The sequence below is a fragment of the Pleurodeles waltl genome, chromosome 12, assembly GCF_031143425.1.
Source record: "Pleurodeles waltl isolate 20211129_DDA chromosome 12, aPleWal1.hap1.20221129, whole genome shotgun sequence".
Classification (NCBI taxonomy): Eukaryota; Metazoa; Chordata; class Amphibia; order Caudata; family Salamandridae; genus Pleurodeles; species Pleurodeles waltl.
In genome coordinates this window covers 511,035,156-511,050,632 of record NC_090451.1, presented here as the reverse complement: position 1 = coordinate 511,050,632, position 15,477 = coordinate 511,035,156, and the positions used below count along the sequence as shown (strand labels likewise).

Here is a 15,477-nt window from a genome sequence, read left to right as displayed (position 1 = left end):
TTGGATTCACATACTGTAGGTGACAATAAATTTGTAAGGATGTTACAATGCCCCCCTAAGTGTACACCCATGATATCAGTGTACCAAGATCTTGACATCAGGAGACTAGAACATCTCTCCAGTTTGAGACCCATATTATTCTGGGTAAGACTCTATACCACACATGAACTCACTTGTTATAGGGAGGGATCAAGGGAACTTCTGGGGCTTGATTACCATATTACTTTTCCATGGTTTCACCACATACAGTTCTGGCTTAATAAGTTAAGTTTGAGTAGCTTCTGGGAAGATCCCATTTCATTAACAGTTCATTCTGAATAGGTCTTGAAGCAAACCTACTGGGCTTACATTTCAAACAGTGTCCACAGTAATCCCAGTTTAGACAGGCTTTCTGCACAATTGTTAGCCTGTAAACCTTCTCCAGGCTTTGAAGGCTTTGAAGCTTATTTGGACGCTGTGCATACTCAATTAGCAAAGATGCTGTTTATGAAATGTTGCTTTGATATCCTTCTGATCAAAGCGAATACGGCTAGATGGACACCTGGTTCAATAGTATGGGAGGAAGTTAATTGTACATTATGCACCTTAAATGCTGAAGAAAATCTTGTTCATATTTTGTTTTTTTGCCCTGCCTATGCTCACTCAAGAAGGAAATGGATTAAAACTATCATCCGCAGTTTGGGTACTAGGAACTTTTCAGAGGCACTGCAATTCTTCCGAGCTCATACATTTGGTCTTAGTAGATATCTCCTTGCTGTAAGCTTAGTGCGGCAGAAGAAGGGCTTCACATTTTAACTCACTGAGTGATTATGTTTTTTTTTCTTTTATTGTTTATTAGCACTTATTTTAGGACGGCTTTGAATTTTGAATACTTTGCACTTATATGTGGATTTGATGTTTTGCATTGTTTCAAATATTGCATGTGCCTTTTATGGTTATTAACCAAAATAAAAGCTACTGAAATGAACTGTATTTGTCACAGTATTATATTATGTAAACAGCTATGTGTCCTTTCTAGTCCAAGATATTTTAGGAGATGGGGTTAGTTCTAAGGAGTGCTAACGATATGTGATACTTTGATACGTTCTACAATGAAGTAAATGTTACTGTGTTCTTTTTGTTTTTTTTTTGCACAGCTGAGGTCTTCCTAGGTGCCCAGGCCTGTTCCGAGTCGGACCTCCTCACCAAACTGTCCTTGGAGAGGCCAAAGCCCTCCAAGAGTGACAGGAAGGACTTCAAGCCCTCCACGCAGTGACCAGTCCATCGAAGCAGGCTGTGTAGCCATGATGTAGCACACGAGGGACCTCGCTTACCACGGAGCCAATGTCATCAGCTGCTGCTCCCGATCACAATACATTCCCAGGAGGCTCAGGGACCGAAGGTGGGAAGGGAGAGCCATACATCTGTTCCCTGCAGTGGTTTGACTCTGGAAGGTCCTAAGGGACTGCTTCAAGGACACAAGAGCACCTCCTTCCAATGCAAAAGGAGAGGTGAAGATGGGCTGCATTTCCCACTAAACACCTTGCCTCTAGTCTGCAGCCACATGCACATAGCCTCGCAGCCCAGAGGCCACTGCACTGAACTGAACTGCTTTCTCTCAAAGGGATAGTTGACGGATATGCAGAGTTGCGAAGTGGGATATAAAAGGCATGCCGTCCAGGGTCCAGCACAGACATTTCCTACTTTTCAGTGGGTCTGAACAATTTCATATGGAATCTTGTTTTGGCATGGGAGCCTGTCTCCGATACAAGCCGCGGGGTGGTTAAGACTTGACTATGCCAGCCTTTGGTATGCTGGTCACTTTATAAACCTCTCCCTACAGAGAGGAGTTAAACTATTTAAATACAAAAAAGCCAGAGGCATGAGGAACAGGAGTTCTTGTTGAGGCCTCATTTTGCACTTAATAAACAAAAGGAAGACAAAAACAGCTGTGAGTGAAATATGTACAGGAAGCTGTGTCGAATTCCTTTATCCTGTTTGGCTTGGTGTTTATTCTAGATCGAAATCAGGAAGGGACCTTCCTGGGAGTAAAGCCCTAATGCAGGCTGTACTGCTGCCTACTTTTGTGTTAGTGTAAAAGGACTCTGTCCAAAAACCATAATAGCCCCAATGGTCTTGTCTGACATACAGTGGTTGGAGGCTGCATGTTTTGAGGGAGGAATCCTGGCATCTGTACCCTTTCCCACAGTGATGTAGTCCTGGGCGTGGGCGCTTTCTGTAGTGACTGAAAATATGCTTTTTAGGCTTAGCCTACTGTGAGCTCAGAAACCGACATAGCAGTATCAATGGTCTGCTAAATACGTATATGGTACATTTTGGGGTCTTTGTTTGGCAAATGAGTGGCCCTAGATGCCACTTTATGCTAGTACCTTTGTCCTAACTCATGGCACTGCCTATGGATTCAAAGATATTGGTGCGGGTGGCACCAAAATCCACGTTATTCTCCAAAATTCAGAATACAAGATAATTGGCACATACAATACATTCAGAACACCTCTGTGTCCCATTCTTATTGGATCCTATCATTATCGCCCTACTTGTAATCAGGCCCCAACTATCAGCCCAGAGCACATCTGCACGTGGACACACCAATGTTTAGCTAAAAATATACCGTAGTTGAATGCTACTATAACCGTTGCAGAGGCCTTGTGGGTAAATTCCTGTTGCATCAACTGTTGCTGAAAGATTAATGCCGGAGCTGGACATGTGCAAATCATTGATAAAGCATTGCCAGCATCTTACACTACACTACTGAGAGGGGCGACACAAAGCTTAGATGCATCGACCTGCTTCCAGTTTCCATATCACATCCCAGCTGTTTGTTAAGGGTTCTTTAAGCAGCATTACTATCTATATCAACTGTAAGGAAAACAACATTTTGTCAGATGTTTTTATTTTACTAAAGTCTTCAGCCATGCATATTCTGCTTTCACTAGTTTAAATATGCTGCCTATTAGAAACTATTCTTTTTACGTAGAACTGCAGCTCATTCCGACTTTTCCCCTGACAGGCCTCTCTCTGATCCTGGTATAATGTGGATCAAATGCATTCATGAAAATTGCAAAATAGTGTTAAAAGCCACGCCCCACTGCTCTGATAGTCTCCTGGTCCTCTTGCTGTGCTGGGTACTGTTTTAAACGGCTCGTCAATGGTCACCCACCTTCCGTCTTGCAAAAGGCCAGTGCTTTCTCTATCTGTCAAGGACTTCAATGCTCGTAGCGTCTGCTCTTTCGGTTCTGGGTTCTTTGTGGTTACGTGTGAGTGGTGGGTCCTGCAGTTAACCACTAGTATCCAAGGGACGTGAGTAATGTTGTACTCCACGCCAAGTTTACCTATGGCTACCCCACTGAAGAATCTCAAAATAAAACAGCTGGCCATACATGTACAAAGAGGTCTCTTCTCATACTATGGAATGACGTAACCATCCATCTAACACGCCCTCTCAATGCCTGGTCAAGTTTGCAACCCTGCTCTGCTTCTTTCAGAAATACAGGGCTGTAGGTGAAATACGTGGAGCATTGTGGCAAAGGATGTGGGGTGTGCTAAACCTGGCAGAAACGCACACTTAGTTTGTCTGGTCAATCCTTTCAGCCCAAGGCTACTGGCACGCGATCCAACCACTCAACAGAAAGTACTTGCACTTAAACCAAATGCACCAACCTTCAAACACAAGTCACCATCTGAAACAACCATCTCCTCACTGTGTCTACGATGAGCAGTTTGACATTAAAAGTGTAAATGACAGAATGGCAAATATGTCAGGAAATCTCATGGCGAAGTAAAATAGATAGAAGCCTACAATCCCTATATAAAATTCTGTCTCCAATATCATTATTACATTTTGTTGAGTTGTGATGTAATGCGTCCTCCAAGAGCAATCAGTCAAGATGAAAGACAGACCACAGGGCATACTTACGGAGTCAACCCAAAAGAGAACTTTGATTTTCTGATCTGTTTTCCCAAAATGAATAGTGATGAGCAGGAAGGACATATTTATGGCAACATGTTTATTTTTCCATGCTGTAGGCTATTACAGGAAAGATAGAATCTCTATGCATGTTTCTACACATCCAGGGCTACAGCATTTTTTATCTGAATTACATTAAACTGATCCTAGCATCTTTTTGCAACACATTTCAACTGCTTTTTGGTGTGTTTAATTTCACACTACAGGTTTCACTTTTATTCATGTCTGCAGCCATGGCATCTTTTTCACATGTTAAAGAGCAATCCACCAGGGATTTAAGTGGCTTGTGGGGAGGGCGATGTTGGGACCATATATTATTACAAATAAAATACCCACTGCCTTATGTTAAAATGGTATTGCTAGTCACTTCTGCATTCCATGAGCTTATATAGGAACTCCTCTTCCTGCTTTATTTGTCTATGGTCACGAAATTCCTCTGTGACTTGCAATATTATTTTAATGTACTCCAGGGAGTAATTTATCCCGTATATAAAGTTTTGTTGACAGAAACTGACTGCTACAGTACGTGACAGTCAAGTTTTAATGCGATCAGTGGTTGTCCTTTTTAATTATTACAAATCACATAAGGAGAATGCTGAAAGATTAGTGTGCATTAAGTTGGCATGGGGATTAAGAAGGCATACTTAAAATACCTACCATGAAACATGGGTGATCAGAACTGCATTCCAAATGCTTCTGACAGTCTCTCTGGTTTGTTTATCGGAGTCTCGTCGGGTCACTATGCCTGTGACATTACCCCCCCTGGGAAGGCTAGCTATAGGGTTGAGATAGGAGAGGTACCACTAAGCCACAGCTTTATTTTTCATGCAAAACGGTACAATTGTAAAACATGTTTACCAGGATGCTTTCCCTGAACATAATGTTTTGTACGCAGATAGCTTCACATATCATAAAAAGCAAATTTCTTTCCAAATAGCATGATCTTTTGACTCTGAAACTGTTTATCCAATAAATAACGTTTATTTTTCCTACCTATCTCTTCCTTTGCTAGCTACCACCAAGGTCAATTTTCCACTAGGGTATGCAGACATACAATAAATATACGTTTACCAAGTTCGGCTTCTGCGACAAGTCTGAAATAAACAGATTAAAGAGTAATATGCTAAGACACATCTCTGCTTCAGTGCAGACTGGGTGGGTGTTTTCCTGCACAGTCTGCTCCCATCACCTATCTTCACCTGCAGCCAGGAGTGTGTCCACAAAGAATGTGTATAGCACTGTTGTAGTTGAGGTGCTCTGCATGCACTGAGGTAGAGCCGTTAAGCTGGACAGTGTCCCTGCGCTCTCGGCGGAAGCCAGTCTGATTCCAGGGAACTGCTGCGGGTTGTGATGACCACTTTTGTAGATCTTGTAACAATGGGCTGGCAAAGTACTTGGCCTCATTATCTAAAAGGGCTATAAAATGGTATTTGCCAGGTTAGGCTTTTTCGCCACTCTTGAAGATTAGATGTATCGGCGATCCCTTCCACGACCCGGAGCCCCCTCCACTTCTCGCACTCTCAGTAAACCATACGTAGCTGGGCGCCAGAAAACATCATGTGCTATAAAAAAAAAAGGCCTGGAGGAGTCTGTTGGGCCTGCTGCTCAACCGGCTTTAGCTTTATTGATCACCTTTACAAGTTCTTTTGTGGAGTAAATAGGCTGAACGCCTATCTCAGCATGATAGGAAGAAACAACTTAGTTCCCTGGGGATTCTGTTCCCTTTGTGTTTGAGTGAAACTTTGCTTCCAGACTTGGGGGCATTCTTGGGGGGCTTGCAAATGAGCCTAGGCCAGTCGAGAAGTAGTAGTCTTGAAGGTATAAAACACAGGTAGATTCAGTGATGTTCACGTTGGAGGCTTGCATGCCTCCAGGCTCCAACCAGTTCAGAATTTCAATTTGACATTGAGTGTAGCCCATAAGGAGGAGGAGCCTAGCCTGTCATCATGGCGGACACGTAGCGAGTTAGCTCCGCTTCGGCGCAAATCTAATCCTGACTACAGCACCCCCATTGGACCCTATCTAGCCCCTTCCTGGGCAGCGGTGAAGTGTGTCGGGCCCGACCCATTGAAGGCTCGGGGAGAGGGCGCTGACCGTGATTGCACACGGGGTCCCTGAGAGGACTGTGATGCCGGCCGAGGGGCCTTCACCATGTGGGCAGCCAGAGACTGGGTGAGTGCTGCCGGGAGATGATTGGGATGGCACCAGGGAGGGTCTTGTGTATGAGGAGTGAGGATCTGCCGACCCGGACGTAGCACTGACAGAGTGGCTGCAGGCGCGGCCCTGAAGTCCCCCCGCCCCTGGAAAACGGAGAGGCCCAAGGGTGTGGCGCAGCTGTGGTGGTGCCGCGGAGCGGTGCCGGTGACTTCCCCCACCCCCTCCTAAGACAAAGCCTATAGGTAGAAGAGGACGAGTGGGGCCTGTCCAGTACTTGGCGTGGCCCGAGAGCAGGAGTGGGATGCTGCTGACCTGTGTCCACCTCTCGGATGCCAGGGCATTGTGGTGGCTAGGCTGAGGCCTTGCCATGCTGGAGAACAGAGAAGACCCATGGGTGCCCTGACGGCATGGTAGAGCAGCTGGGTGACACAGCGGTCTCCTCAGATGGAAGCGCGTGAGCCTGGTTGAACAGTGGCCCTGCGGGGTCAGACCAGGTGAGTGTTGGTGAGCTCTCCCCGGTCGGACCAGGCATGGAGTCAGGAAAGATTGGGCTGGTCCCCCATGGACCGCTCAGGTAGGGCAGGCTGCCGCTAGTGGGGGCCTGAGGCATGTCTCTGGAGAGAGAAGTGGACATGAGTTGCCACTGCCAGTGGCCTGGGCCCAGTGTGTCTTGTTACTGGACGACTCTGGTGGATTGCTCTTGGGTGCCCTGTGGGGCCCCTTGCCTCGGGGGCCTTAGCGGCAAGGCGGAGAGGGCCAGCTGGGCCCATGCTGAATGCAGCTAGGACTTAAGATCGGGTGAGGCTGCCATTGCTGTGGCCTGCCTTCCCCTGTCTGTGAACCAGCAGCGATCCAGCATCCAGGGGGGCCATGGGCCCATGGGTGGGGTGGCCAAAATTGGTGGCAAGCAGCTACCCCCACCCCATCTCGGCAGAGAAGGCAGCTAACATTGGTGGCAAGAAGCTGTACTCCCTACTGGCTGACCGCTTACCTGTCTTTCACTGAGTCCCGGATAACACGTCCCTCGGACTGGGCGTCAAGTGCCAGAGCTGTGGCTAAGGGGGGTGGGTGACCCCTCAGGACGTGGCCCGTTGGGCATGCCTGTCCCCTGCCTTGCCGCCCCGCGGACACCACTCGCTGGCGTAGGGGGTGCGTTCAAGGACCCCGGTGGAGGATGGATCGGGGAGCGCCTTTTGCTTTACCGATGACTACCAAGGATGAGCCGAGGGCTAACCCCAGGGACAGCACCAGGCGACTGTACCATACCAGCCTGCTGTGATACACCAGGAATCCGTCGAGGAGTCTCAGCAGACCTCTCTACAGTGAACCTTGGATAAGATCCTTGGGACCATTGAGGACTCCAAGATGACACTCCAGATCGAAATCGGCCAAGTGTCCATTGAACTGAGTCTGATGAGTGTCGACCACCAGAAACTATCTGACAGGGTTTAGAACACGGGACAAGCCATTGCCAACCTGAATCCCTCCCACCAACTCATGAAAACTCTGCTTACGCAGCTAACTGACCAGGTCCACTGCTTGGAACGCAGGGTGGAGGATGCGAAAGGCTGCAGCCGTTGAAATAATGTGCGTATAATTAACCTCCCAGAAGGTACAGAAGAAACAAGCATGGTGGCTCACTTGGAGAAGTGGTTGAAGGAAGTGGTTGCACTGGCTGCCCACCCCGGCTAGTGGTGGCAAAACTATTGCACTATAGGGACAGAGACGTACTGCTGTAGCAGGCAAGGGATGGCGGGCCCCTTCAACGCGGGCAATGGACAAATGACCCTATTTCCAGACTTCACTGCCGAGGTCCAAACCGGCGGGCCACGTTCCTGGGGGTGAAGAGGGCACTCCGAGAAGTGGGTATCCAGTACTCGCTCCAGTTCCCGGCCAAGCTCAGGGTGATCCTGGATGATCGCACCCACTTTTACCAAACACCACAAGATGTCTGGACCTGGCTAGAGACGTATAAATTGGGCACTGATGGCTCTGTGCATATGTGGATGGGGCCCTTGCGGAGCTGCAGGAAGAGCCGTGGTTCACGCAGTCCGCTCCACTACCAGCGTGTGTCCAAGCCCACCCCGGAGCAGAACGAGACAGATAGGAGAGCAGCGTTGAAGGCAGCAGAGACACTGCAGGACTCTGAATTTCTGGGTGAAAGTGGAGAAGATGACTCCGACCAACCAGAACTCTACTTGTAGGAAGCTGGCCTGGTGTGTAGTGGGTACCTAAGGTACTTACACCTTATACCAGGTCCAGGTATCCCCTATGAGTGTAATGTAGGCAGTGTCTAGAAGCCAGGCTTTCTAGAGGTAGCTGTTGATGAGCTGCCAAGGCTTATCTAGGAGACATGCAAAGCTCATGCAATACCACTATAGTCACACAACACTTACACACATATGAAAGAAAAGACCCAGTTGTACAAAAATAAAGGTACTTTATTTTTGGAACACAATACCACAAAATACTAGAAGGGCAACCCTCCAATAGGAGGTAAGTAATAAACTAGTTGTGTACACTAGTAAACAGTAATAGGCAAAGAAAGGGTTAGAAAACAGTGCAAATGTAGATAACCAATAGTGACCCTAGGGGGAGCCCAAACCATATACAAAAAAAATGAAATGCGGACAGAGGACCCCCACCTAGGTAAGTGGGATGTGTAGAGGGGAGCTGGGAGTACTAGAAAACCACAGAGGTAAGTAACACTGTACCCCCCCCAGCTAACAGAAAAGCATGAGTAAATCACTGGAATTTCCCCAAACCACCCAAAAGGAAGGAAAAGAAGAAAAGAAGACACCCAGACAAGACTGCAAGAAACCACCAGTGCATTCCTAGAGAAGAAGACCTATGGAGAGAGGGGACCAAGTACAAAAGTGTCAGGGGGACCCAGGGGGAGTAGGAGCTACTACCCACCCAGCTGTACTTGCAGGAGCTGGTCGACAGTGAGGAGGAATAGGTCAGCACTGCAGCCCTGGAGCTGGAGAATACAGAAGATATCCCATGCTGGAGTGAAGAATTCTACCAACAAGCCTTGGCAAAGGCAAATTTGCAGTTAGTGAAAACGTAGAGCTGTCAGGGACCAGCAAGGCCCAAGAGGACTCAACCCAGAAGAGGTAGTCAGAGGGGGCCCTTAGCAACAGAGAGAGCCCACAGGTGCAGAGGTAGCACCCACAGGAGTCCCACAGGACGGGGTCACAGGAGTAGCAGAAGGAGCCCATGAAACACTACAGAAAGGGATCCCACACCGCGGGAGAATCACGCAGAGGGCTGTGCATGACAGGAAGGCGTGCTGGGGACTGGAGCTGTACGTCGCCTGAAGATCCCTTGGAGGAGATGCAATCAAGCCTTGGCAGCTGCAAGAGATGCAGTGCACAGGGGTACTGTCCTGCGTGGGAAGGCAAAGGCTTCCCTCCACCAAAGTTAGATAGCTGGTAGAGAAAACCAAGAAGACCACTTTGGACCACCACCCGTGATGCAGGATCCATGCAGCTGAAGATGGGAGGAGATCCACTTAGCTGGTTGTCGCTGCAGCAGGTGCCTGCGGATGCAGGGGAGTGACTCCTTCATTCCAAGGGAGATTCCTTCTTTCTTCTAGTGCATACGCCGCCATCAGTGGATGCACAGTCGGAGCAAAAGTTACAATTGCTGGCAGGAGCCGTGGAAACAATGTTGCAGAAGAGTTCTTCTTCTTGGAGGCAGCTTGTCGGGTCCTGGAGGTTCCAGTTACACTTCTGGAGGCCAGAAGTCGAAGTGGAGCTTGCAGAGGAGTCCTTTGGAATCTTGGAAGCCTAATCTGAGGACCCACCCAAGAGAGAGAACCTAAATAACCCTGAAATGGGGATTGGTCACCTAGCCAGGTAAACACCTATCAGGAGGGGACGCTGACCGTCACCTGCCTGGTCTGGCCACTCAGCTGATCCCAGAGTTCCCTGCCTACCTTGTATTCAAGATGGCAGAACCCGAGGCCCTCTGGAGGAGCTCTGAGCACCACCCCTGGGGTGGTGATGGACAGGGGAGTGGTTCATTGTACAGTTTCGCACCAGGGCAGAGACTGGTGGTCCCGAACCGGTGTGGACTGGTTTATGCTACCTCTCCCAAGCCAGTCATACCGATTTCCAAAGGGAGAGGGTGTTACCTTCCTCTCCCAAAGGAAATCCTTTGTTCTGCCTTCCTGGGCTTGATCAGATCAAGCAGCAGGAGAGCAGAAACCTGTCTGAGGGGCAGCAGCAGCTTGGGCTGCCCGGAAAAACCCTGCAAGACAGTTGGTAGCAATGCTGGGGGCCTCTAAGGAGCCCCCAGAGTGCATGGAATCATACTTCCAGTGCTTGCAACAGTATTGGGGTATGATTCTGACATGTTTTATACCAAACATGCCCAGGTTCGGAGTTACCATTATGTAGCTGCACATAGGTAGTGATCTATGTCCAGTAGACCCATAAAATGGTGTCCCCACACTCACAAAGTCTAGGAAACTGAGCCTGGAGTTTGTGGGTGCACCTCTGCTAAAGCAGGGGTACCCTCATACATAGGTACCTGCAACCTGTCCTATCGGCTGAGAGGGCCTACCATAGGGGTGACTTACAGTGACCAGGTGCAGGCCTCCAGAACCTTTTGCATGGGCTCCCTAAGGGTAGCAGACTAACTGCTGCAGCCCATAGGGATCCCCTGGAACCCCCAATGCCCTGGGTACCTAAGGTACTATATACTAGGGACTTACATGGGGGGACCAGTATGCCAATTGTGGGAAGAAGAAGGTACAGTTACCAAGTTAGAAGGGAGAGAGCGTAATCACTGGGGTCCTGGTTAGCAGGATCCCAGTGAACACAGTCAAACACACTGACAACAGGCAGAAAATGGGGGTAACCATGCCGAAAAAGAGGGATCTTTCCTACATAACTAATTCCGGCTCTCACCACACCAATGAAGCTCTAGTTGTGATGACTCAAACGGCAGACAATATAATACAAATACCGACTCCACTGCATCTGCATCTGACATTGGCCCACAGGGGGAATCATTTGCCAACCATCGGGCCAGGGCGTGCACTGCTTCCCCCAACTCTTGCCACACTTTTCAGCTGATGGCGAGATTGTTATATGACCTTCTGTTATGTTTGATCACTATGGATTGAGCAACTTGCTGTTGTGGGTCTGCCCTGGGGTGGGGATGTTGGGCCATTTGCTTGTTTGCACCTATGTTTCCTTCTATTGTCTAGCTGGTGGGGATGGGGAAGGGGGATGGGGATGGGGATGGGGACGGGAGACTGAAGACAGAGACCCTCTGTGCCGCTCTTTAACATCATGCTATACGCCTGACTTTAAAATGATGACATGGAATATCTGAGGGTTGGGGGTCAGCCACCAAGCGCCATAAGATTCTGGCATACCTTAAACAGCGAGGGTTCCCATTGCCCTCCACCAAGAAACACACATTACCACATAAGAGGCTGAGCGCCTGCGTCGCTGGTGGAGGGGCCAAATATATGCCACCACGTATTCTGCATTTGCACGGGGTGTTCTGATATGGCTGAGGATGGGGGTCCCTTTCGAGGCCATCACTGCAGACATAGATGAAGAAGGCCATTGTGTCTTGTGGAGGGCAGGTTTCATGGTAAACATGTGACCCTGGGTTTCATATACGCACCAAATCAAGACCGAATCCCATTTCTACACACCCTCTCGGGCCACTGCTGCTGGGCAGGGACTTTAACTGTCCACTAGATGTGGTCTTGGACTGCTCCACGCCTCCGCTGTTTTATGGGCCGCAGCTCAAGGCCATGAAGGGTTTGATGGTCCGGGTTGACCATTGGAACATGGAGGACCCCTGGTGCATTCGGCACCCCCAGGATAGGGATTATTCCTATTACTCTGGACTACACAACCTCCACACCAGAATAGATCTAATGTTATACGTACCGAATACTTAGGACGCACCCTGTCGGACCATAGTCCATTACTATTGACTTGGCGTTGCACGGATGATAGAACCCCCATAACCACATGGCGGCTTCAGCCACTGGCCCTTGAAGAAGCGCCTTTAGAGACTCCCTAAAAGCCAACTTACTGGAATACATTAATACTAACTCCGAAACCACTGCGACTCGTAGTATAGAATGAGAAGCCCTTAAGGTGGTGTGCGGGGGCACTGCATGGGCCAGACTCTAGGTATCAGGTGAACCCTTGAACATGAACTTACACAACTAGAGGCCATGATCATAACAGAGATAACAAACAAAGAGCCAACCAGGAGACCTCACAGCGGCTACTAGATGCCCAAGAGGCATATCCAGAGGCTTTGGAAAGATTGCAGAGCCATGACTATCAAAAATACATGAACACAGTACACAAGGAGGATGGAAGGTCAGGCAGGTTACTAGCCTGATGTATCCACTCTGACAACCGGAACACCCCCATCACCAGCTTATTTGCGGCGGGAGGGACGCACTTGTACTCCCCTCAAAGTATAAACAGCACGTTTAGGACCAACTGTATGTCTCTTTACCGCCAACCTGGGGACAGGTTGACGACGACATTAGGCTTCCTCCTGGAGACCCTACCACTGCGATCACTCGGGCCGGGGGAGGGGGGCCCCTAGGGTGTACCGGCTACTGTAGAGGAGGTCAAGACAGCCATTAAGCAATTGGCACTGGCAAAATGTCGGGCTCTGGCGGAGTTCTATAAGGCCTTTGCTGACATACTAGTGCCCAAACTAGTAGACTTGTACGTGGAGGCATATGAGAGGGGCATACTACCAGAGACAACAAGAGAGGCACTAGTGATACCCTTGCCCCAAACTAAATCTAAAGATGCCACAGTGACTGACTATCGCCCCCTTTCCATGCTGAACTGTGACTTTAAAATCCTGAGTAAGATCCTGGCAAACCAGCTACTACCCCACATGCAACAGCTCATACATGAAGACCAAATTGCTTTAATTCCCACTTGCAACAGCGCCCTTAACCTCCGACGGCTATATTCTCTAGTCTATGCTCCACGGGACTCACGGTATCCCAATGCAATGCTAATGTCAGTTGATTTGGAGAAAGCATTTGATTCCCTGAGGTGAAAGCAGTGAAGAGCTGCATGGGGCTGGGTGCCTGATGGGTCCGATGGGTGGACCTGTTGTACAGCCACCCCATGGCAGGGTGAGGATGGGAAAAACAATCTCTGATGGCAAGGGTGAGGAGGGGGAAAACTATCTATGATATTTACAAAATAATTTGTGGCACCTGACAGGGCTCGCCCCTCCTTTTCGCCATTGCCATAGAATGGCTGTGCAGTTCTGCCAACACGGCCAAGATAGGGGGGGGTGGTGAATGGTTATACCAACCACATCATCTTATTGTACGCGGATGACAACTTGGGCTATTTACACAATGGGGAGACGGGAACCCCTGGGCTTTACAAGTACTTGAGGAATTTGGTAGCTCCTCTGGCATGAGGGTGAACAGAAAAAAAACATGCATGTTCCCAATGGCTGCAGAAGTTGCCCGGCCTGCCCCCCGACATACCCTGGTCTCACCACACATTTAAATAACTGGGGATACAAATATTCCATGACCTGGTGGACCTCCGGGATGGAAATCTATGTAAAGCTCTCACGTCCCTAAAATCCTGTTCGGAGCTTTCGCGCTCCCTCAAGCGCCACACAACAGCGTGGATAGCACTTTCCTCGTCTACTATATTTTTTTGTTAATCTCCCAGTGAACGTCCCAATGCACTGCTTTAAAGAATTTGATGCACTCTTTAGAGAACTGATTTGGGACGGAGGTCACCAACGAACGTCCCTGTCCACACTCTGTCGCCCCATGGAGGAGGGGAGACAAGGGGTGCCAGACTTTGAATTATATTACTTACCTGCCCAACTGGATTGCATGGTGGTTAGTGGGTAGAGACCTTCCCGAGCTGGGTTCAGCAGGTGGTGAGGCTGGTAGAGGTGTATTGCTGGCACACTGTTAGATTCCAGGGTCTGCTTCCCTGCTCCGAGTGTCCTGCTGACAGTAGTGCTGACCTGCGGGAGGGGGGGGGGGGGGGGTCTGCGGCGCACTGGAGTGAGGGTCTTATACACATCTGATCTGCCGGTGGTCGGCATTCCTCATGGCCAGTGGGTTTCTTCTCTTCCAGACAGATGTAACCCTGGAAGGTGGGGGGGTTGGAGACATTGGGAGATTGTTTCCAATCCAGTGTTCTTGTCCCAATTGGGGACCTGACGGAGCAGACCAGCCTCCCTGTGAGCAGAGCAGCCCTTTTAAGTACATGTACTGGACACTGTTCCCCAGCTTCATGATGGCCACTCTGCACCCTTGGTTCTTTAGTATCAAACAACTCAGGATGATGAATCCAAACTGGTACCAGTAGTGGATTTATCCCTAAATGTACCCGGGGTCATCTTAGAGGTGACCCCTGTAAAAGTTAACCTAACTGGCATGGTTGCTGACTGGTTCCATCCAGAATGCCACCTCCAGACAGGCAATATACAAACCTGGGGGAGAGCCCTGGCTCTCTGGTTTATAAGACAATGCCTTCCTGGGTGTAGGAGATAACACCCCTCCCTCAGGAATGGCGGTGAGCTTCAAAGGGCTACCGCCCTTGAAACTCGAGCACCCAGGCCTGCTGCTAGCAGCAGATGGCTTCCCCCTTTGTCAACCCCCACTTTTGGCAGGAGCTAAGGCAGGAAACCACACAAAGGGAAGGAGGAGGGGTCTCACTGAGCATGCATCATCCCTAGGGGCTTGCAGGTGAAGTAGACTCCTGTAACAGACAAAGCCCCGCTTTTGGCAGCAAGTCCAGCTGGAAGATTTGGGACAGGAAGGAGGAGTGCCCACCTCAGCTGGGACCACCCCTAAGATGTCTAGAGCTGAGGTGACCCCCTCCTTGCAAAATCCTCTATCTTAGTTTGGAGGACAGGGACCAATAAGGTTAAGTCTGTGTCCCGTTCCCCAAAGGGAGTGTACACAGGAAGGGTGTAGCCACCCTCAGGGACAGTAGCCATTGGCTACTGCCCTCTGACCCCTGTAACACCCCTAAATTCAGGATTTAAAGGCCGTCCTGAACCCAAATCGTCAGTTTCCTGGTGACCTCACAAGAAGAAAGAAGAAGGACTGCTAAGCTGGTACCCCAGCAGAGAAGACGGAAGACGAAAACTGACTTGACCCCAGCTCTACCGGCCTGTCTCCAGCTTCAAAAGCCCTGCAAAACAAAGCAACGCATCCTGCTGGTCCAGCGACCTCTAAGAAGCCCTCAAAGGACGGCCTGCATCACAGAGGACCAAGAACTTCCGTGGACACTGGGCCTGTCCAAAAAGAAACTGCATCTAATGACTCCAGAATCGCCCCGGATCCGTGACTCCTG

The 15,477-nt window shown here is 49.4% G+C and overlaps 1 protein-coding gene across 1 annotated transcript in view; it reads left to right on the top strand.

The window, feature by feature from the left end:
* DOK4 (docking protein 4) overlaps positions 1-4,134 on the top strand; it is a 130,731-nt gene extending 126,597 nt beyond the window's left edge. Inside the window, exon 8 of the mRNA XM_069217327.1 lies at positions 1,137-4,134. Coding sequence (XP_069073428.1) covers positions 1,137-1,255 — 119 coding nt within the window. The 3' untranslated portion in view covers positions 1,256-4,134. The remainder of the gene's footprint in view (positions 1-1,136) is intronic.
* The last annotated feature ends 11,343 nt before the right edge of the window (positions 4,135-15,477 follow it).